The sequence below is a fragment of the Herpailurus yagouaroundi genome, unplaced genomic scaffold, assembly GCF_014898765.1.
Source record: "Herpailurus yagouaroundi ecotype Mexico unplaced genomic scaffold, PumYag 198, whole genome shotgun sequence".
NCBI lineage: Eukaryota > Metazoa > Chordata > Mammalia > Carnivora > Felidae > Herpailurus > Herpailurus yagouaroundi.
The window spans coordinates 2,896,971-2,919,522 of record NW_024412429.1 but is presented as its reverse complement, the minus strand read 5'-3'; the positions used below and the strand labels follow the sequence as shown (position 1 = coordinate 2,919,522).

Below are 22,552 nucleotides of genomic sequence, written 5' to 3'. Positions count from 1 at the left end.
TTGAGCTCAGGAGCACGGTCCCATCCATGGCGCGACCAAGCACCTTGAGCTGCGGTGCTGGGCGCGTCCACCGTGAAGGAAGGGGGACTCTGTCACACGCAGGAGCCCCGCCCACCAGGCCGGGCCCCACGCTGCACACGAGGTCACTCGGCGGGTCGTGTGCCCCACGGGCCGAATCCGTCCTCAGGAAACAAACGTGGGGAATGTATGTGCGTTTGCTCACCTCTTTTCTGAAACCATCATCCTCAGAGACACAATTGCACCACTGGCCTTTTTTCTGACATTTCTAATTAACGGCACACGTTCCATCACCACGTCAACCGACTCTGCCTTGTGCTTTCAGTGACGCTTCTGAGGCCGAGAGACCGAAATCTTCATCCCCTACTTCCAAAAATACCCTGTGAACCATGTTAAGTAGACATTTTTGTAGGACGCAAAGTTCTGAATGCTGGTAATTTTGTACGGTTCAAAACTTGTATGTTTGTACCCACATCCGACGCGTTCCTTACCATGTCACCGTACGAAAGTGAAAAAGAAATAAGAAAAACACATTCCTTCCACCTGAGAAGCAGGTCAAAAGATAAATTTCGCAATCACATCTTCAGGGTCTGTAAGAGATGTTCCAAAACATCATTAACACAGTATTAATCCGACATTAAACCAACAGGCACCAGATTTCATCTTGGCACAAAGTCCTACGCGGAATGGAGAGATTTGGTGAACGTCCGTACAAAAACGACTACTTGGAAGATGCAGGGTGCTGCTCTGCTGACACCCCAGGAAAGCTTGGCTTTCCTGTTTCTCTCGGGCCCTGATATTCCAGAAATCAGGTTGTCAGAGTCTACAGATGTCTAACAGTTCCGCCGCGGACACAAAGGAGTCCGCGCTGTGCGGGAAGGACGCACACGTCTTCGTAACTGAAAAGATTCACGGCTGTCCTGCCGTTTGTGGACCCGCCCGCATCTCACCCCCTGGGAGGGATCAGCGGTCCCGGCACTCGCAAGGTAAGAAAGGACGCAACCCTGTGCACAGATACGGCTTAGCCGGCGCTTGACGGGATTCTAGCCGTCTTCAATCGGTACAATAATCACATAGTTCTCCTCACCCCCATTTGGTAGACAGGGAAACCGAGGCTCAGAGAGAGAGTAAGTGCACAACAGAGGCAGAGGGTAAGGAGAGGAGCCCAGGGGCAAGTCGCGGCCTTCCTGACTCCTGAGGGCCAGCCCTGAAGGGCACCGCTTTCTCCTTTCTTGAGCGTGTGCTTTCCGAGAGACACTGGCTGGGTCGAAGAACCCTCGTCACCATCGTGATGAGCGGACGTCCAGGGACGTCTCAGGAGAGGGGACCGTGTGGGGTATTCCCGCGGGTCCGGGCAGTCCTGGTTGGCACAGCCCCATGCTACCGGATCGGAGCTGTGCAGAGTGAGTTCACGATCCCGCGTGTAGTGCGGGCTGCTGTTAACACGGGGCCGTACACGGTGGGGGGGGGGGGGGGGCCCCCCCCCGAGCTTCACTCCCGAGGCCTCAGGGCCTGCACACTTCCTGTGTCCAGGACGCAACTCTGCCATCGTGCCTGTTCCCCAACAATCTAGTGCGTGAGACTCACTCAGGGGGAATCAAAGCTCCAACTTACCTTTCCGTAGGATCCTTGTCCTAAGACTTTCAGCAGTTCAAACTGGGAAGGGTCGGCCTTTTCAAACCCTTCCTTCACATGGTGGCTGATGTCGATCTCCTTCACGGTGCCTTCCTCCTACAAGAGAGCAGTGACACACGATGAAAGCACCAACCAACGGGGTCCCCCGCATGCATCACGCTTTCATCGTACACTGACGTTACGACGAGTTGGGTAATGCTACGGGTTTTGAGGACCGGGGTGAAGGGAGGGAAAAAGTCTTCTCTGCCCTCAAGGCTTACAGCTGGACTGGGAGTTAAATTTACATGAGACAGATCAACAGGAGGAAAGAAAAATCAAAGTATTATTATGCGCGCACAGAGGCCCAATCATGAAATGGAGACCCAGAGAGATGACCAGAATAGGCGGTTTTTATTCTTTAAGGACAAAAGGGCTATAAATCTGTCAGGAACGGACCGGAGAAAGAAAGCTTGGCTTCGGGAACTTCCACTAGGTAGGAATTCTGAAGAAGAGTTGGGCTGGGGTGAAAAGCAGAAAAGGTTCCCATCCCTGGTGACGGGCTATCTCTACTTCCTGGTGAGGGAGGGTACCTGTCACACGGGGGTTTATTGTGAAAGTCGGGACACCATGGGGCTTTACATAACCCCCCTTATTTGTGCCTATTTTATTTTTTTCAGTTTATTTATTTTGACAGAGAGAGACGGGGGGAGGGGTAGCGAGAGAGGGGGAGGGGTGGGGAGAGAGAGAATCCCAAGCGGCTTCCTCACTCTCAGTGCAAAGCCCGATGCAGGGACTGAGCTCACGAACCGTGAGGTCAGGACCTGAGCTGAGACCAAGAGTTGGGACGCCTAACCATCCGAGCCCCCTGCCCCCCACCCCCGCCCGGTGGGCCACTTTTTCTTTCCTGTACGGATTCTTGTCATTTGGTCCCACGGGGGCCTCAGGGACACGTAAAGGGGCCCTCAAGGAAATCCATCCTGCTTCTCACAGTTTGGGCGAGAGTTGGGTGAGGCAAGCACGAAAGTGGCGACTGGGGACAGAATGAGCGTCTGAGAACCCCGTGTTCACGTCCACAGCCCTGTGCTGAGAAGGGCCATCGACAGGACAGGGGGACGCAGTTTGCGCAGCACAGACGTGTGTCCTCCTCCTTCTTGAAGGGCGTTTTGGCCACGGCCGGTGCACAGTGTGTCTCATCGCTCTCCCAGAGACGCTGCGTCAGAAGAAGCAGGCAGATGAGCTTTTCTGCCCGTAGAGAAGCAGGATTTCCCAGTAGGAAAAAAAAATAAAAGCCCCCGTGCCTGAAATTAAAACCCTGGCAGAAACGCGTACAACTTGTCACCAGAGAACTTCCTGCGTCACTTGTAACAGGGTATCTACCCGCCCAGGGCCAGCAACGTGTGGCTGAGTCTATCTCTGCTTCTCTGAGACGCCCTTCAATCCACCGTCCATCTGACCACTCTGTCCTCTGACCTGCTCTAACCGCTTGGCAATGCACGAGGTGCTGGAACATGTCGGGACACGCCGGCTGAGAAGCTCCTCTAAACGGAGTGAAGGAAATGCATTCGCACGTTGAACTCCGGGTAGTCAGGACTCTCCACAGTTCTTTCTCTTCCTCCCCATACGTTCGTCTAAGAGCAAATAGTTTCAGATAAAGTCGTAATAGCAGCGACTTACAGTACAGGACAGAGGTCTCTCTAAATGGGGTGAACACTTCCGTTTCTCAAAAGTTATAAATGGCATTATTTTATCTCCACGGAACTGGTATTCGACACCTTTTAAGGTAGAGGGAGCTCGTACGAACGGCAAACCCTGGCCACCGGTCAGCAGCCTCCGCAGGGATCGTTGGCTTTTTTTCTTCCAGCGGTTAAGGGGAACTCTCCAATTTCCACATCTTCGAGGAGTATTTGGCATGTGTGTAAAAACAATGGTTGTTCTATTTTTGAACACAAACAATGAATATAGGCAAATGGATTCTTTTTGGTCAGGACATGATGTTCCTATGAGCTCAATTAGGAGACGTGAATTAGAATGTCATTGATTTGGGGCGCCTGGGGGGCTCAGTGGGTTGAGCGTCCCATTTCGGCTCAGGTCATGATCTCGCGGTTCATGAGTTCGAGCCCCGCGTCGGGCTCTGTGCTGACAGCTCGGAGCCCAGAGCCTGCTTCGGATTCTGGGTCTCCCCCTCTCTCTGCCCCTCCCCTGCTCACTCTCTGTCTCTCTCTCCAAAAAAATAAATAAATATATTTTTAAAAAAAGAATGTCATTGATTTGTGATCCCTTCTTTTTCAATTTTTTAAGCTTATTTACTTATTTTGAGTCAGAGACAGAAAGAGAGAGAGACAGAGACAGAGAGAGCATGAGCAGGGGAGGGGCAGAGAGAGGGAGCGAGAGAGCATCCCAAGCAGGCTCGGCGAAGAAAACCGCACTCCTGTCACTGCTGCAGACTCTGATCCCCACCTAGAAAGCAAGAGCAGAGCGAGGTTCTAAGTCCCCACAGAAGCACAGATACTATCCTTTCCTGCTGCCGACTTGTCCACTGAAGACAGAAATTGGAGGTTATTTGTCGCCCAAGGACAAGGTGCCCCTTTTCCGTTCAGGAGGCACTTTGCAGTCATGGCTCCACGGACCACCCGCTACGTGCCACACAGACCGGGGTGAGTCACCCCAAACCCCAATTCCCCTCCCGAAATAACTTCAGTCATGCAGCCGAGCTGATGCAACACTTACACCACGGAAAAGGTAATAATTCACCGAATCTCATCTTTCCAAAACTTCGTTTTGGTTACGGAGGTGGGGGGGATACGTTAACAGTCACAGTGCTGACTAGAAAGCAAAGTCCGCACGTCCCCAGGCATGGGCGGATTACAGAACCCAGTGTCCTCGCAGAAGCCCAAAGGGGACAGGGTCAAGAAGGTGTGGACTCTTAACCCGCTGGTCTCTTCCCCGATGACATTTCCCAGCACATGTGTGTTTCCAGAAGATTCCAGATCATTCCTCCTCTTTAGCCGCTTTTTGTGGAGACCCAGCAGCTGCAGTAAATGATGTCACTCAACCCACTGGGTCGGACAGGTGCTGCTCTCACAGCGGAACCCGCAGCGCCCACAACCTGGACATTGCCACCGCGTCTCTGCTCCTGGTGCGCCCGTCCGTGAAGCTGGCTCGGCGCCTTTCTAAGGCTGTCCCGGCTACCGTCCGGGCTGCCTCCTCCTCCCTGCACCACACCCCCTTCCCACCTCGGCAGCTCACCTTCTTGACATTTCACATCAAAGGTTTACAAACGAATCTCCAGAACATTTCACGTTCTGTGTATTCTTGCTGTCCAAGAACTTCAAGTAAATGTGCCCAAAGCACACACCTAATCTCACCTCCAAAAATGGCATCAGGAACCTGAGGACTTTCTTCCCTGATAACGTGGCGAGGCAGTTAATTCCTCATGTGAAATCAGTGAGGTCTTTAAGAGCAAAGAATCTCAACTATCCGTAGGAGAAGGAACTAAGAGTGTCGCATTTTAGATTTTAGAGTTTTCATTGGTGGTGACATTTTGGCTTGAACTCGCCTGAGGATACTTTGTTTTTCTCTTTCCCAAGATCTTAAAGAAAGAAGAGAGAGGGGACGGGAGGGGACGGGAGAGGAGGGGAGGGGAGGGGAGACAGGAGACGAGAAGAGAGGCCTGGCATCCGATGCTGACCACAGGCGCACAGAACACCCCCAGATGGATGCAGGGAAGGGAACATGTCCTGGCACGTCTGCTTCTGTTTGCGGATCGGATGGTCCTATTTTCTGGATCACTTCATGATTACTGCCCTAAAGGGCCACCAGAATTATAATATTCTCCGTGTGTCATTTGGAGATGAATGCCTTTTCTTTCTTACCAGCCGGGTCATTTTATCTAAAACTCTGTGGATTTTAATGTTATTCCCTTAAGAAAATAAACTCTGTTCCTAAATCCTCTAAACATCTGGTTTCTAGTGTAACTCCTTTGAATGGATTTTTTTTTTAAATAAGTTGAGGAATTTGGGGGGAGAAGCTGGCACTATGGTCAAGTGCTTGCTTCACGAGCAAGAGGGTTTCAAAAACATTCTAATGTAAGAGATAAAAACTGGGGCCATAAATTGTTTAAAAGACATCACAAGATAATTTTCGACAATGGATTTTTTTAAAGCCCTGTTGAACTGTGTTTGCAGTTCTGACGGGTCACACGGAGCGTCCCGTGCAGGGGTTCTAGCACCCCGGTGGCGAGAGGCTGGCGAGCTTTGGACGGTGGTGACCATGGACTGGGGCGGGGGGGACACCTCACAGCTGTCCCCTCCTCCCTGCACCGAGGCCACTTTCTTAGAATGTCCTCTGTTCCGAGGCATCCGCGTCTCAGGTCCTTTTCGAAGCAGAGTATTTATGAAAACCACGTGCAAATCGGAAGTCATGAAATACTAATGATGACGACATAGAAAATAAAAATCACGCCAAGGGTTAGCTTCACCTCCAGACACAGTTCATTCCGGAAGTCACAATTTGCGTGGAGGCTATCGTTTTCCACGAGGGCTGCAGAGTGGATTGTTAAACAGGCGGTTTGTAAGTGTAGACAAGGTCAAGGAAAGCAGGTAACGTCTGACCCCCGCAAGCAAGCCCTGCCCAGCCAGCCCGGTCCTGCCGCTGGGCGGTCGGTGCAGCCACAGCAGCTAAGTCTGCGGCCCGGCGTCTGCACATCGGAGCATGGCCGGTTACCCCTCCCAATAGCAGGGGCACCTTGTTCCAGAGCTTCTCAGCAGCCTCGGACCTCGCCCCGTCTTGGGGCTTCGCGCGGACCTCCAGACGGGACCCCTCCCCAGAAATCCGGCCGGAGACTCATCCCAGGCAGTGGGACGTGTGTGACAGCCGTCTGATGGGGCACAGGCTCTGGGGTCCTCCGTGAGGTCTTCCTTCACGCAGAGGTGGGTGAGACGGCCACCTGGGACCTGTCACCAGCCCCCTGCCCCCTGAGGCTACGAGGTCACCCCAAGGTCACCAGCCTCGTCGACTGCTGTCAAGGAGACGGTCAGCCTCCACCGTCTCTTAGTCGGGGTTCTTGCTCTAACACAGGCTTTGGCCTCTGAATGTTTGCTCCCTTCCAACTCACTCATGCGTTTACGTATCTTAAAAAAGATATTGAAGGCGCGCCTGGGTGGCTCAGTCAGTTAAGCGTCCCACTTGGGCTCAGGTCATGATCTCACAGCTCGTGGGTTCGAGCCCCGCGTCGGGCCCTGCGCGGACAGCTCGGAGCCTGGAGCCCGCTTCGGATTAGGTGTCTCCCTCTCTCTCTCCGCCCCCCCCCCCCCCCCCGCCCCACGCATGCTCTGTCTGTCTCTCTCTCTCAAAAATAAATAGAACTTAAAAAATGTTTTTAAAAACTTAAAGAGACCCAGTGCCATGCTCTGGGTCTGTCTGCTCTGTCTGTCTCTCACTCTCAAAAGTAAATAGACCCTAAAAAATTTTTAAAAACTTAAAGAGACCCAGTGCCATGGGCTGCTTTCAGCACGAGAGCATGCCACACCTAGTCTGGGGTACTGCAGGAAAGGGAGGCTCAGGAATGTTCTCAGAGTGGAGAGAAGAGGAGAGAGAGAAGGCCCCACGGCCTTCGATGCCTCCTGCAGGAGGTACAGACGAGAGCAGAGGCCCTCGGCGGGGCCCGCGGCGGGGGGGGAGCGGGAGACGACCCTCAGGGAGCTCCTGCAGCGTCTGACCCTTGGCCACCGGCAGGTCTGGGGTCTCTGCTACCAGCAAAGCTTCCTGGACCCTGACCCAGCAGAGGCACGCGTCTCACTGCAGAAACCCGGGGGCAGTGGCTTCACGCCTCTCGCTAACAGCACGTAAGGATCACCGTGAACTCTAAGAGACAGAAGGCCCCCCTCCCCGCAGACGGGTCAGGCGGCGGCTCGGACGGTGGGTCGGGGGCCGGGCCTCGGGCAGGTCCCGGGCTCCCACCCCGGACCACGCTGCGGGCAGCTGGCCTCCGACCAGGCCTGGGCCCCGTGTGAGCAGCGGCAGCCCCCAGGTGGCAGGGCCGGCCACACGCCTCGACCGGCGTGTCTGCTCTCGCTGGCCTGCGTGCGCAAACGTGAGATGCGACGGCAGGCCAGCCGCGTCCGCCCAGTCGAGTCCTCGGGAAACTACTTCTGCGAAGTTTCCTCTCCATCTAAGGGGCTAAAAATACGCGGAGCCACTCAGTAGAGGCACTCCGTCCAGCTGGGCCTCCGGGCACGGGCTGGAACGGAGACAAAACAGGATGGCTTTATTCAGGAATGAATCTACAACCGCAAAGGAGGGAGGGAGGGAGGCGGGAAGGACCGGGGCGGGGAAGGTACAGGAAAGGCCTGGGTGAAATGCTAAGCCGGCAGGGCGAAGCTCTGAAATTTCAGGAGCCGGACGCAGGACACCTGAGTTGGGGAAAGATGTGCCCAGCCGCCCGAGGTCTGGTTTCCAGCCCGGTGACCTACAGCGCTTGAAGCCCGGGTGCATTCGACCTGATGTTCGTCAGGATGCAGAATTCCCGGAGGGATGGGGTCGGTGTGGGCCCAAGGCCCCCGCTCATCCGGGAACACCTGTTTGCCTCCTTCGTCCTGCCTGCCTCCCTCCCTTCCTTCCCTCCTTTCTTTCTCTGTCTTCCTTCCTCTGTTTCCTTTTCTCTTTCTTTCTTCCTCTTCCTCCCTCCCTCCCTCCACAGAGAGGGCATGGGTGGGGGAGGGGCAGAGGACAATCCCAGGCAGGCTCCGTGCTGTCAGCACACAGCCCGACGCGGGGCTTGATCTTGCAAACGGTGAGACCATGACCTGAGCGCAAACCAAGAGTCCGAGTGCGTTTCCTTATTACCTGAGGGAGCGCCTCGGCACAGAGGGGCAGTCCCCGCAGCAGGGCACACTCAGTGACACTGACAAGGAGGGGGTGTGCACGCCAGGCCTCGTGGAGGGGCACGACAGCACAGCAGCACCAGGCGAGGAGACACAGGGGAAGCACAGGGGAGCAGCGGAGCGATCCCGACCCCCTCCCATCCAAAACCTCGCCGTCACCCCGCCCAGTCCCATTGCTTCTGGTTACTGAGGTCACAGGAACTTCTCCCTCTGTTCTTAGGTGGAAGCTCCACCCCAACACCGTTGTGTCTTCGTCCCCGCTGCCTGTCGTCCCCTCCAATCGTTGTCCCTTCCAGCCTCTGAAAGGCTCATGTCTGCCCGCGTTTTTACGGATCACGGTCCACGCAAGTCAGACTCCCCGACGGCCGTGATTCTGCACAGTGACAGCAGCCGGAGTGGCATTTCCGCGGGGCCTGGAGGCTCACGGCGTCCCACACGCTGCCGGCTCCGGGCTCCCAGGTTCTCGCAGGCTCGTCCAGCCCTGAGCTCCCTGCGTGAGGCTCGAGCTGCGAGGCTCTGGCGTCCGACGGCTGTGTTTGAGGTGAAGGCTCTAAACACGGATCGCTGGCCGTTTCTGCCTCATCTCAACAGTGGCCTCCGGAGATGTGCTTTCCAACTAGTCCCCTCCAGCGCGAGGTGAGGAGGTCGCTATCTGTGGGTGTGAATTTATTCAGAGGCACCGAGGGGTCTCCAAAGAGCCGCCAAACTGGGTGTGGATGGAAGGCGTGCGCCGTGGGATCCAACGCCGAGAAGTTTCCTCAAGGAACGGGCAGCTTTCTATGGGGACGATACGTGGGCACGAAGGGGACTGAATGAGTCGTTATTCCCTCGCACAATTTTAAAAACGGCGCCGAGCAAAAGGCCGCAGAGGGTAACGGAACACCCTGGGTGTGCACCGAGCAGAGGTCATCACACTGCTTCCCTTCCAGTCCTCATCCTCAGAACATTCTCCCAATGGGTTTGAGGTGCGTCCCACGAAAGAGGATGACCCGAGAGATAAGAGAAAACTGAGAATCTAGGCTCTGCGATCCCCAATGCAAAACCTACATGACGCTAACCCACACGATCAGTGAGCCGAGGAAGTTACAGTCATACCCCAGTGAGATCTACGGGGACGAGCTCCACCCCTCTTTCCAACAAAAGGGAAAACTTATCTGAATAGCACCTTCTCCAAGACTTAATTATTTACATATTTCTTTTTTTTTTAAAGTTTGTTTATTTATTTAAGTAATCCCGACACCCAACGTGGGGCTTGAACTCATGAGCCTGAGATCGGGAGTCACATGCTCTTCTGACTGAGCCAGCCAGGCGTGCCACTTGTTTCTATATTTCCGACTCGATATCCTAGGTTTGGTTTGGTTTTTTGAAGTCAACATTTTGTAAATGTTCGGTAAATACCTGTATCAAGGACAAGTTGTCAAAACCCCATGTTCCTGACAGAGAATAAGGTGCGGAATTGACTGCTGGTCAGCAACTCTGTGCGGGCAGGACTCCTCGCTCACACATTTCAGGTGCTCTGTAACTACAGTCCGAGAAAAGCCCGGGGTCCCCTGCAGACAGCTGGGCACTAAGCTTGTCCAGGATGCACTGAGCCACCTGGGCTGACAAGGGCACGTCCACTAGCACCAGTGACCATGGCCCACTCCTGTTCTTTCTTTAATAAAAGGGGACAGGGGCGCCGGGGGGCTCAGTCGGTTGAGCGTCCGACTTCCACTCAGGTCACGATCTCACGGTCCGTGAGTTCGAGCCCCATGTCGGGCTCTGGGCTGACAGCTCGGAGCCTGGAGCCTGCTTCAGATTCTGTGTCTCCCTCTCTCTCTGCCCCTTCCCCACTCATGCTCTGTCTCCGTCTCAGAAATAAATAAACATTAAAAAAAAGGGGAGGGGGGCGCCCAGAGGGCTCAGTCGGTTGAGCGTCCGACTGCAGCTCAGGTCATGATCTCGCGGCTTGTGAGGTCCAAGCTCCGCGTCGGGCTCTGTGCTGACAGCCCGGAGCCTGGAGCCTGCTTTGGAGCTGTGTCTCCTTCTCTCTCTGGCCCTCCTCTGCTTGTGCTCTGTCTCAAAAATAAATAAAAACATTAAAAAAAAATTTTTTTAAAGGGGCCAGACCCATGGCTGGACTGCACAGTTAGAGGCAGAAGGCATATCTACAGGTGTCATTACGGGGGTTTCACTTATGTTTCTCATCAAAAGGAAATCTGAGGTGTGGAGCGAAAGGTTCTCCAGAACCGTCAATAAGAAGCTACTGACATCCAAGGCTAGTGGTCAGATGGCAGGTTCACATCCTCAAAAGGGCAAAGGATATTCTCCAAGACAATGTGAACAGTCAACGTCTCCATGGATTGTGTCTTTTTTTTTTTTTTGTAAAGATTTTTCTTTATGTTTAAGTAATCTACATCCAACGTGGGGCTCAAACCCACAACCCGAGTCATACCCTCTACCGTCTGAGCCAGCCAGATGCCCCTGTGTCTTTCTTTAAATTTTTTTTTTCAACGTTTTTTATTTATTTTTGGGACAGAGAGAGACAGAGCATGAACGGGGGAGGGGCAGAGAGAGAGGGAGACACAGAATCGGAAACAGGCTCCAGGCTCCGAGCCATCAGCCCAGAGCCCGACGCGGGGCTCGAACTCACGGACCGCGAGATCGTGACCTGGCTGAAGTCGGACGCTTAACCGACTGCGCCACCCAGGCGCCCCTGGGTTTTTTTAATGGTCCAACAAATGCATGGCAATAGCTACTAGCGTTGATTGCTCGGATTGGGAAAGACTCATCCTTGAACGTCCACGTGCCCGGCCCTCCCTCTGGAAGCAGCCACGCCACGCTGCACGGCCACTACTTGGGCAGGCGCACGTACGCGACCTGCGCGAGGGCAGGCCAAGCAGGATCTGGAGAGGAGGATGGGGTATTCAGATTGATACCATTCTTCACATCCGAAGCAAAAGGATCGCAAGAGGCCACTTGCGAGAATAATGGCAGCACCAGGTACCAGGGGGGCAAGTTCGCGGGATGAGGTCACGTTTTTGGGAAAACAGTAACGGTGCCCTATAAAGAGTTTTATGTTGTGGTAGAAGGTAATCAGCCACGATACAGGGAAGGATCTAAACAGCCACTCCACGTTCTAGAGAAAGAAGTGTGACCAGAAAAGAAAATACCGTGACTAGAAAAGCACACCTGTGGCGTGCAGATTAGCGGGCCCCGGGCAGAAAGTACTTTTTTATTCTCTACACCAAGTCCGTGGTCCGTCCGGAGGCACCGTCGTACCTTCTGGCCCAGGAATCTTTAGTTTTCAGACTATATCAATACAAGTTGAATATGGAAAGCTGTTTGTTACCATTATTTTATATAAGAACGAATAAATGGGAAACCATTTCAATGTCCGCATTAAAGGACACATCCGTCACATAAAATTTTACTCAGGCGTTAAATGTGACTGTGCCATTTACAACCACTCCCAGAACAATGGAACACGTACGTAAAGGCTAACAAAACACAGACAGTAGCTGTGCTGAAAACTACAGAATCCTACCGAAAGAAACACAACCAAAGAAGGGCTAAGTAAACGGAGGGAGATGCCGTGTCCCCAGATTAGAAGACTCAACAGAGTGAAGGGTTTAATTCTCCAAAAATTGATCCGCAGGTATAATGCAATTCTTATCAAAACTGAGCAAGGCTTTTTGTAGATATAGACAAGCTTTAGTCTAAAATTTATTTTTTTGCGTTTTTATTTATTTTTAAGAGACAGAGAGAGCACGTGCAAGCAGGGGAGGGGCACAGAGAGAGGAAGACAGAGGATCTGAAGCAGGCTCTGTCCTGACAACAGAGAGCACGATGTGGGACTCAAACTCACGAACCGTGAGATCATGACACTCAACCCGACTGAGCCACCCTGGTGCCCCAAGCGGAGTCTAAAATTTAAATGGAAATGCAAAAAACCAGAAATAGCTAACCGCATTTTGAAAAAGAATACCAAAGGGGAAGGAGTCACTCTACCGATGAGAAGGCTTACAACGTAGCTAAAGTGATCAAGAGACTGGTCTGGCTGGACCCGTGGGACAGAAGACGGAGCCCTGAGTAGACCCATCCAATTACACCCAACTGCTTTCTGACAGCGATGAAAAGCTAACTCACTGGAGGAAGGAGAGTCTTTTCAACAGATCGTGCTGGAGGAATGGATCTCCAAGGGAAAGAAAGAAAAAAAAGCAATGTGACCTACATCCCATACTTCATACAACAACGAACCACAAATGGATCCGAGATTTAAATGATCATAAAACTTTCAGCAGAAAAGCTTCAGGACCTACAGCTAGGGGAAAAAAATTTAGACGTGACACCAAAAGCATGATCCACAAAAGGAAAAATTGACAAACTGAGCTTAATGAAAAACAATTTTCTTTTTGAGAGAGAGAGAGAGAGAGAGAGAGAGAGAGAGAGAGAGCGCACGCACACGCAAGAGCGCAAGCAGGGGAGGGGCAGACGGGGAGAGACAGAGACAATCTCTGTGCCCAGCGTGGAGCCCAGTGCGGGGCTCAATTGCACCATGAACTTAATCAAAACTTAAAACTTTTGCTCTCGAAGACTCTGCTGAGAAGGTGAAGAGGGAGGCTATCGACTGGGAGAAAACATTTGCAAACCACTCCTGCAACAAAGATCTGTGTCTACAGCATAAAATATTCTCAGTCAGTTGAGCGTCTGACTCTCGATTTCGGCTCAGGTCACGATCGCATGGCTGTGGGACCGAGTCCCACGTCGGGCCCTGTGATGACAGCTCGGAGCCTGCTTGGGACTCTCCGTCTCCCTCTGTCTCTGCCCCTGCCCCACTTGTGCAGACTCGTCCACACTCTCTATCAAAATAAATACACAGACATTGGAAAAAATAAAAAAAAAAAAGAATTCTCAAAAGTCACCAGTAAGATGAGACAAACTATCCAATTACAAAATGAGTAAAAGTGTTAGTTGTTTCACAAAAGAGGATACACACGTGGCAAAGAAGCACGCGAAAACAGACCCAACATCACGAGCTGTCAGAGGAATGTAAAACCACAAGAACACATCACCACCCACCTACCAACGGCAAGATAAAAAGAAAGCGATAACATCAAATGCTGGCAAGGATGCAGAGACTGGATCTCTCCTACATGGCTGGTGGGGACGTAAAATGGTACAGCCCGCAGAAGAGTCTGGTGGTTTCTTATAAAATGAAGCTTGCACTTGGTGTACAACCCAGCAATTGCACTCTTGGGCATCAACCCCGGTGGAAAGGAGACTCTGGTCGTACAAAAACCTCCACCAGTAACACTCAAACTGGAAACAACCCAGATGTCCTCCAGTGAGTAAATGGTTAAGCAAGCTGAGACACATCATCCCACAGCAATGAAACAGAACAAACTACTGAGACACACAAGTGGAATGAATCACCAGAGAATTATGTTGAGCAAAAAAAGCCGATCTCCGAAGATTGTATTTATGCGATTTCATTTGTGTGTCATTCTTGAAATGACAAAACTATAGAGAAAAAGAACATATTAATTATTGCCAGAGATAGGGGATGCGGAGGCGTGTGCGTGTGCGTCCATAAAAGAGTTGCAGGGGGAATCTTTGTGGACATGAAACTATTCTGTGTCTTGATTGTGGTGGTGGCCACATAAATCTACACGTGTTGACTTGGATGAACTACACACACAGCCACGCACGCACGTGTAATACTGGTGACAGCTCTATAAAGTCTGTTGATCGCATCAAATACCAAGTTCCTGGTTGTTTATACGGTATTGTCATATAAGATAACGTCAGTGGGGAAAATTGGGGGAAGAGAAGATAGTCTGCGCTAGGTTTCGTAACTTCCCGTGACTCTACAATTACTACAGAATAAGAAAAAAATTTGTAAAGTGGGGCGCCTGGGTGGCTCAGCCGGCTGAGCGTCCGACTTCGGCTCAGGTCACGATCTTGCAGTTCGTGGATTCGAGCCCCGCATCGGGCTCTGTGCTGATGGCTCAGAGCCTGGAGCTGCTTCGGATTCTGTGTCTCCTTCTTTCTCTGCCCCTCCTCCACTTGCGCTCGTCTCTCTGTCTCTCAAAAATGAATAAACATTCATTTTTCATTCATGATTCATTAACACGAATAAACATTCATTCACGATTAATTTTCTTCCCATTCCTTTCTAAATTTTTTATATAGAAATATAAAACTGATCAAGACCCAGCCTTCTCTATAAGGAAATTTAAAAATAGTAAAGTCTCCTCACTAACCATCATTGTGGGATTCCTGTGCTCACCCACTGCTGTCCTATCCAGCAACACTGAAACACTATGGGAAGTTTAGGCAAAATTAGCTGTGAGCTAATCAAGCAAATAAAATCCTGCTGCAAGAAAACAAAACAAAACAATACAAAACAAAACAAAACAGAAGCCAGCATTAAATAATTTGGATGCCATCTCTGGATGTGAAGAATAAGCCTACCATTTGGTGGAAAAGAAAGGTTCAACGTTTTTAAAGCTATTAAAATTTTTAGACTCAACATGCAAAGTCCCTCTTGTGGATGAACACAAAATTCGCAGTCAGGGAGCACATGGTAAGCAATATGGAGACCACACATATGTGCCAGCCCGGCAGGTGGCCAGTGAGTTCACAGATTATTTTCCTGGGACACAGGGTATTTGGGGGTAGGCGGCAGGAATTTACTGGAAACCGACAAACAAAACGCTGGTCTAAAAGTGAGATTAGAGATGAATGTCCGTTGTAGCAAATTAAACAACCGAGTTGAGTGTGATAAATTTCTCCTAAATAGGTTTGTAGATATAAATATGAAGAGTTTACATTTTTTCCTTGACTAGTCATGAGTAGTAACCCAAGCAAAATCACGCGTCGTGTTGGATCAACACTCCCGGCATCTCTGAGGGACCGTGCCCCCATACAAGGCTAAAGCACGATTCGGTACTTGGGGCAACGGAGGACAACCATTTCTGCCGATACTCGGGTCCCAGCAGTTTTCCAGTTTCCTGCCAAAAGTATATCATCCCCAAATCCCCTTGGAGGAGACCGCTGAGTTGGTCGTCAGAGTTTCAGAACACAGGTTTCACGTAACAGGTCTGCCGTATACACGATTTTCGTATCTCGATGATTCTGATAAACAGAATCCAGGCAGAAAACGATCACGAACTTCAGAATGAAGTTTAAACAATTTCAGCGGTAACGTGCAGATTGGTTTTTACCGGTTTCCGTTGAAACGATGAAACTTCTGGTGAAAAACCTCATTGAAAGAAGTTACTGAGTAACATCCCTCTTTTGGTTTTTAAGCCATCTTAGTTGACATTTTAGAAGATTACAAAGCGGGGCGCCTGGGTGGCTCGTCGGTTAAGTGTCTGACTCTTGATTTCAGCTCGGGTCATGATCTCATGGTTCATGGGTTCAAGCCCTGGGTCAGGGCGTAGAGCCTGCTTGGGATTCTCTCTCTCTCCCTTTCTCTCTGCCCGCCTCCCTTTGCCCCTCCCCTGCTTACACACGTGCTCTCTCTCTCAAAAAAATAAGTAAAAGCTAAAAATAAAATATAAAAAATAATAAAATTCACTGCTCCCACCCCGAGGGGGGGGGTGGGGGGGGAACTGGGGTCTGGAACTGGGAGGACCTGGCCCAAGATGATGGAATCACATGGAATTAAGCAAACTCGAACTCTACACGTGCAGTCGTTTCTGCCAAGATGAGCTATGAATTACAGATTCCCATAGTCACGAGCGCAGAGGAAGCATTTCAGCGGAGCAGACAAACAGCGTGGTTTTCACAACGCATCCTTCTGGACGGCGTCTCACTCGGCAGGTCACTGCCATCCACCTGCACCGTCCTTCACAGAACACCGAAGACTGAGACTCTAAACACCCAGTGTGGGGCCGACCGAGGCATCGGGACAATGACAGTTTTGCCCCCCAGGAGACAGACTTCATCTGCCTAAGGTTCCTGGTTACGTGGTGACCTGTGACGCTGTTTGGAAGAAGCTCGGTGACCCGGCAGACGCTTCTCAGGGAAACTGGAGGTTAGTGCAGGGTGAGTGCACTTTCAGTTGACTCCTCCAGGGTCCTGGCCCCTTGGTGCCAGCACCCATTCTGTTCTCGGCGGCACCCTCCTATGCAGCGTCTGGCACACGGAATTCACTCGGTAAGTGTCTGTGCAGGAATAAACACATACCTTCTGGTGGCTTTAAAGCGCATCAAACACCCTCCCGTTTGGCCCTGCGCAGGATGCCCTGCGTCAGTCTGCAAACCACACGTGTGGCAGGACCACACCAACCTGATGAGGGTCGACCCTGCTTGTGACGTCAGGGCATGGGCTCCGGAACCTTCCCTCCACGTGGAGTCATCACTTGCATTATATGCAATTCCTAATTTCAAAGAAGTCATACTCTAAAAGTATTTTTGACTTTTATTTATTTATCTTGAGAGAGAGAGAGCGAGCACATGTGCGATCTTGAGCAGGGGAGGGGCAGAGAGAGAGAGAGGGAGAGAGAGAATCCCAAGCAGGCTCCACGCTGTCGGTATAGACCCCGATTCGGGGCCCCATCCCATGAACAGTGAGATCATGACCTGAGCCGAAATCAAAAGTCAGACGTTTAGCCGACTGAGCCACCGAGGCGCCCCTAAAAATTTTTTAAGAGCCTACCAGCTTGGGGTTTTACCAAAACGCTCAGCCAGGCTCAACAAGTCTGGGTGGCATCTCACCGCCCATGGAGATCACACGCTCTGTCTGTAACAGACCCAAGTGATGCTGGAGAAAAACCCCCAAAACCGTCCTGAAGCTCTGGTGGTCATGTGCCGAAAAGCTAACCTTTTCCGCTAGAAAAATGGTGTGAACGCTTGTTTACAAAACCCATCAGCTGAGGCCATTACTCTGAACCACGGCGTGGAAGTTCTATCATTTCCTACGCACACAGAAGGCCAGGTCTTCATCCAGTGACACAGCAGTGATGGACCAGCCACGACATGTAATCCCTGAACTTTGGTCCTGGCAACAGCTGCGGGCGCTCCACGGCCCCGCCTGTCAGTTCTGGGGTAAAGCTACGACGTGTGATCAACTGGGCTCCATCAGCGGCTTAAGATCGGAATGGTTCCACAATCGCGAGCATGGGAGCACACTAATATATTGTTGAATTAAGAGTTCTCCAGGTAGAACTCATATGCTGTAGGTGTCAGGTGTCTCGGCCGCTCGTGTTTATTCACACGCCTTTTGTTTTTGGCTCAACTCCCTGATACAAGACAACGCTCAGAAGGAACAGAATTCGTTGGAACGCAAAGGCAACCACTGGTGGTGTTGGCGAGCGGCGATCGTAGGAAGGGCACCTGGGGACAGCTCGGCTAGTGCAATGCCCCCCCGCCCCCCAACTGCTGCACAGCACCCCACCTCTCTCCTGTGCCCCGCCCTGACTCAACTGTCACACTGGCTCACCTCATCGCTGAGGACGCTGTTACCGAGCCAAATGCAAGGAACTACTTTAAACGGACGTGGCTGATTTCTGCCACAATTGTAGTTTCCAAAAGAAAACCAGTCTGCTTTCGGGTTTCTGAATGTTTCCAAATCGTTCTTCTTTCCCAGAATGACAGCTCTGGAACATGCGTGCAAATCCCACTGACATTTGCATGTATCCTCGGATCTCACCCAAGGCTGAGCCCCACTGAAAAATACTTGGGTTAGGTCCACGTCTGTTTGTGGGCCCCAAGGATGTGTGTATCAGGGTGAGGTCTCGCCAGCGTGGCTGCAATCGCACCAAACCCTGGGTGTGTGTGTGTGGGGGGGGCTGTACGGAATGATCTAGTGCGGTCCTGGGAGCTGCCATCACTGAGCCAACGGACCCACTGCTAAGTTCTGGCCACCCCTTCCCACAGACGGACACACGGAGCCTACCCTCACACCTTCCAGACGATCGTTACCCGGGAAGTTGGACCAGTGCTTTCCCCAAGTAAGAGCGCCGCGAATTTTCACGAGTCTGTGCAAATGTGAGCTTCTGTATCAGGCCTGGGGACTGCTGTATTCCCAGAAGGCCGGGCAGCTTTGAGACAGCCCGTGCCTCTCTGGTTGTGAAAGTGGCTGCAAACAATCAGCCGTGAGGCCAGGAGCTGGTGACAGCATAAAGACCCCACAGGGTTTCTGAGCTATCGTCCGTCCCGTTTAGGGGGGCAGCGAGCACGGTCAGAGACCAGGAGGAAGGATGGAGTCACCAGGCCTCCCCTGAGGAGGCAGGGCCAGCGAGGGCGTCATCTCCCTTGGCTGCGGTCCTCAAAGGGCACCAGGTGCGACCTTCCATCAGGGCAAACCTGACCTGGGATGGAAACACCCAGTCAAGGCAACGCCTCTCCACGACCCTGCCAGCAACTTCCCTGTGAGCCAACACACACGCACACACACACACGCACGCACACACACACGACAGGTGCTCAGGGCCCAGCGAGTGAAAAGCAGTCATGGGTCTTACAAACGGTAACCGGTAACATAGGAAACCTGATTTTGAAAGGAGTTTAGGGATTTATTTTTCCGAGAAATTTCCCGTGTCGCTAAAATACCGTGCAAGTGACAGCAGAAAACACGCGTTCAGTAAACACCATGCTAAATTACCGACTTTTTCCAGCACTTTTGGCTCAAGTGTACCACACTGGCTTGACCCAGGAACAAGCCATCTGAGCAACTCTGTCCTCCTCGTAGGTGCGTGCATCTCGTACGGAGGGAGAAGGGCGACCTTCTCCGAGTCAGAGGCCCCGGTGGGACGGGACGGCCGCGCCCGATCCCGCAGCCGGCAGGGAGCCCGACGGGAGGGCCCGCCAGCTCACCCCGCCAAGTGCCCGCACCTACACGCAACTTTTGTTCGGCGGTCCGCCTGATCACGTGACGTACTTGCCGTCCGCCCTACACGTCCCTTCTGTTTCCAGCTCATCGCCAATTTTAAAGAGCTTCTGAAGCAGATGAAAATAAAAGTTGACAAATTCCTTGATGATTTTTTCCCCCTTTTGACGGCTGCCTTTTCATCGTCTAGCTCACCTGTATTCTTTAACGTGAAGTGTTTTGAATATTTCCTTTCTGTTGTAGGAGTTCTCCTTCCGACACTAGAAACACGGGCATTTCTCTCATGTACAAATGACACAGTCTAGAGAGGCGGAAACAAGACTCCGGGACTTTCCACCCAGGAAAGTTTGGCACGTTCTCGGGGTCACCCGATCAAGGTGAGGCCAACTTCCCAAGTGGCTCTGAGCAGCCAGCTCGTGTTTTAACTGGCCCGAGTGACAAGGACGAGGTGGTGGCTTTAGGACACACGGTCCCCTTTTCGTATCTGGGCTGTCCGTGTGTGGGCCGTGAAAATGCTTTCAAAGCTGATCAATTTCATGAGTCATCAAGGGGCTTGTATTGAGTTGCCCACTTAAAGGCTATACGGGGGGACAGAGTGGGCAGCCAAAGACTCCGGGATAAAGCAGGAGAGGGCGGACTCTGCTCCTGAAGTAAATCTCCAACATTAACGAGAGAAAAGGAAAGCCAATGTTCTACAACAATCTCACCAGAAGCCACACTTCGTGTGCTACAATGTAACATCTTAAACAACGAAGATGTGCTCGCCAGCGGCCAATTTTATTGTAATGCTAAAACGAATCTGACCAGTGATGGCAGGTGAACCCTTCACAGGGGACCCTTACAAAAGCTTCAAAGTGCTAAGACTGGTCCGGGCAAGTCTGGGCCTGTGACAGGAGCACCTGCTGATGAAGTGCTCGGCCACCTGCTGAGGGACGACTGGCCCCGCTGCCCGTCCAGAAGGGCATCGCTGAGCCTGCTTGGCCTCCCAGGCGTATATGCTGCAAGGTAAATATGCTCCCTCGGAACGTCGTGGCCCCTCCGAGCGCTCCCCACCAGGCCTGAGGCCAGCTCTGTTTCCCAGCTGTGCTGTCACCTTGTGGGAGACGACAGCCAGCCCCAGGCGGTTCAGACTTCCATCAGCGGTTGGTGCCACCAGCCGGTGAACTATCCCTGGGAGCCCAGCCCCAGATCAGCCGGCTTGGGAGAACCAGCGTGGGCGGGGCCTGGTGGAGTGGGGCCCCCATGGAGTATTCTCTGGGGTGGCATCCTCTGAACTCTTTTCGAGGACACGGGATTCCAAATGGTTCCTGCCTCACCTCGGACTCCTTCGGGAGACGTCACCTGTGAGCTCCTGTGGCCAGAATGCAGGCAGGGACATCACCAGGAGCGGCGTTTCCTTGTCCTGGTGTAAAACTACCATGCAGTTCTCATAACTACCTCTCGAGAGACATGTGACTGGATACTTGCGGTAGAGATAAAGAACGGAGAGGTTTTCACACGAATCCAGCCTAGAATTCGGCAATTCATCTGCCAGGTACCGGGGGTGTGTAACCGTGTGTGGTTTCATCAGGGCGCGTGCGGCTAAGGCCTCGTCACCGCCTGTCACAGTCGCTAAGGCCACCTTCCTTCTCAGCATTGTACTACGCTGGGCGGAGCCTACGTCAGCGTCATTTCCAGAACATTCTCCTTGGAAGTGTTCCCAGGCTGTTCCCTGGCATCTCCAGACGGACCCTCGCATGAGCCTGAGGACCCGCTCGACAAGCACGAGCGCCCGGGGCTCCGCACCCCCGGGTCTCCCGCCCTCCCTCCAAGTCCTGCCGGCCTTTGCCCGCGGATGGAGGAACCCAGGCCGCCACAGTCCCCCTGCCCCGGCGGTTCTGATGCTGGTGCCAGAGACGCTGCCTCCAGATGTGGTGGGTGGTTCTGTTTCTGGATGACTCGGGGGTCTCACGTGAGGCAGAGCCTGGGTGGCGACCAGGGCGCTCTCTGGGCCGCCCTCTACCGCCTGCCTGCCCCGCGTCCTCGCTTGTGGCCAGTCTCGGCAGTTCTCGGCATTGCCCGACCCTGTCTGGAATCTCACAAGCCTCTGGGGAATAGGGGTCCTGCTCCCTTCTGGGCCCCCAGGCCTCCCGGCAGGGGGTCCCTCTCACTGGAGGTGGAGGGACAGGGTGAGGCTGCCTCCCAGCCTCACCCCTGCACCCACCCAGGCCCAGAGAAGCCAAGGGCTGGTGCAAGGTCACACAGCCAGCCCAGGAGAGGCACTGAGGGGCTGCAGAGGACCCAGGTTCCTCACACCGCAGACGGCCGACTGAGCCACAGGGTTTATCCCTCACATGTCAGTGACTCCCAAGAGAAAGGCTCTTCGTGTAACAGATGATAAACATAAACTGAAGGGCCTCGTTAGTCCAAAGAGTCGGGAGCTTCCAGAATGGGTCGGATGAATTAATGAATAAAAGCCCCTGATGTGCTAAGGGTGTCAATTAGAAGGCATTAAAGCCTCGGCGGTCCTCGTAACGCTCCTTCACAAAACACCTTTTTTGCTTCCTTCCTCCTACACTGGATTGACTCCAGCCACATCCATTGTGGAGAATCTGATGTTCTTTCTTAAAACTTTTTTTTTTTAACGTTTATTTTTTTTTGAGACAGAGAGAGACAGAGTGCAAGCAGGGGAGGGGCAGAGAGAGGGAGACACAGAATCCGAAACAGGCTCCAGGCTCTGAGCTGTCAGCACAGAGCCCGACGCGGGGCTCGAACTCCTGGACCGCGAGATCGTGACCTGGCTGAAGTCGGACGCTTAACCGACTGAGCCACCCAGGCGCCCCAATGCTTGTTTATTTTTGAGAGACAGAGCATGAACAGAGGAGGGTCAGAGAGAGGGAGACACAGAATCCAAAGCAGGCTCCAGGCTCTGAGCTGTCAGCACAGAGCCCGATGCAGGGCTCGAACTCATGGACCGCGAGATCATGACCTGAGCCCAAGTCGGCCGCTCAACCGACTGAGCCACCCAGGCGCCCCCTGATGTTCTTTCTAAGGCGGATTGGAGCACCGTGCTCCCGTCCCGCTGGGTCCTCGCCCCCCCCCCCCGGCGCCCCCCCCCCGGGGGGCCCGCGCACCCCCCCCCCCCCCCGGGCCAGCAGCACCGCCTCGATGTGCACTGCATCGGCCCCTCCCCCTAAAACCCGGTACGTTTTCCGTACATGGCCTTGGGCATCAGTGATTAC

The 22,552-nt window shown here is 52.7% G+C and overlaps 1 protein-coding gene across 4 annotated transcripts in view; it reads right to left on the bottom strand.

Annotated features, from left to right (window-relative positions):
• The window catches only part of RPS6KA2 (ribosomal protein S6 kinase A2), a 345,801-nt gene that overhangs the window by 88,669 nt on the left and 234,580 nt on the right, over positions 1 to 22,552 (bottom strand). For all 4 annotated transcript variants that reach the window (XM_040448690.1, XM_040448692.1, XM_040448693.1 and 1 more), the window contains one exon: positions 1,633 to 1,749. In XM_040448690.1, coding sequence (XP_040304624.1) covers positions 1,633 to 1,749 — 117 coding nt within the window. The remainder of the gene's footprint in view (positions 1 to 1,632; positions 1,750 to 22,552) is intronic.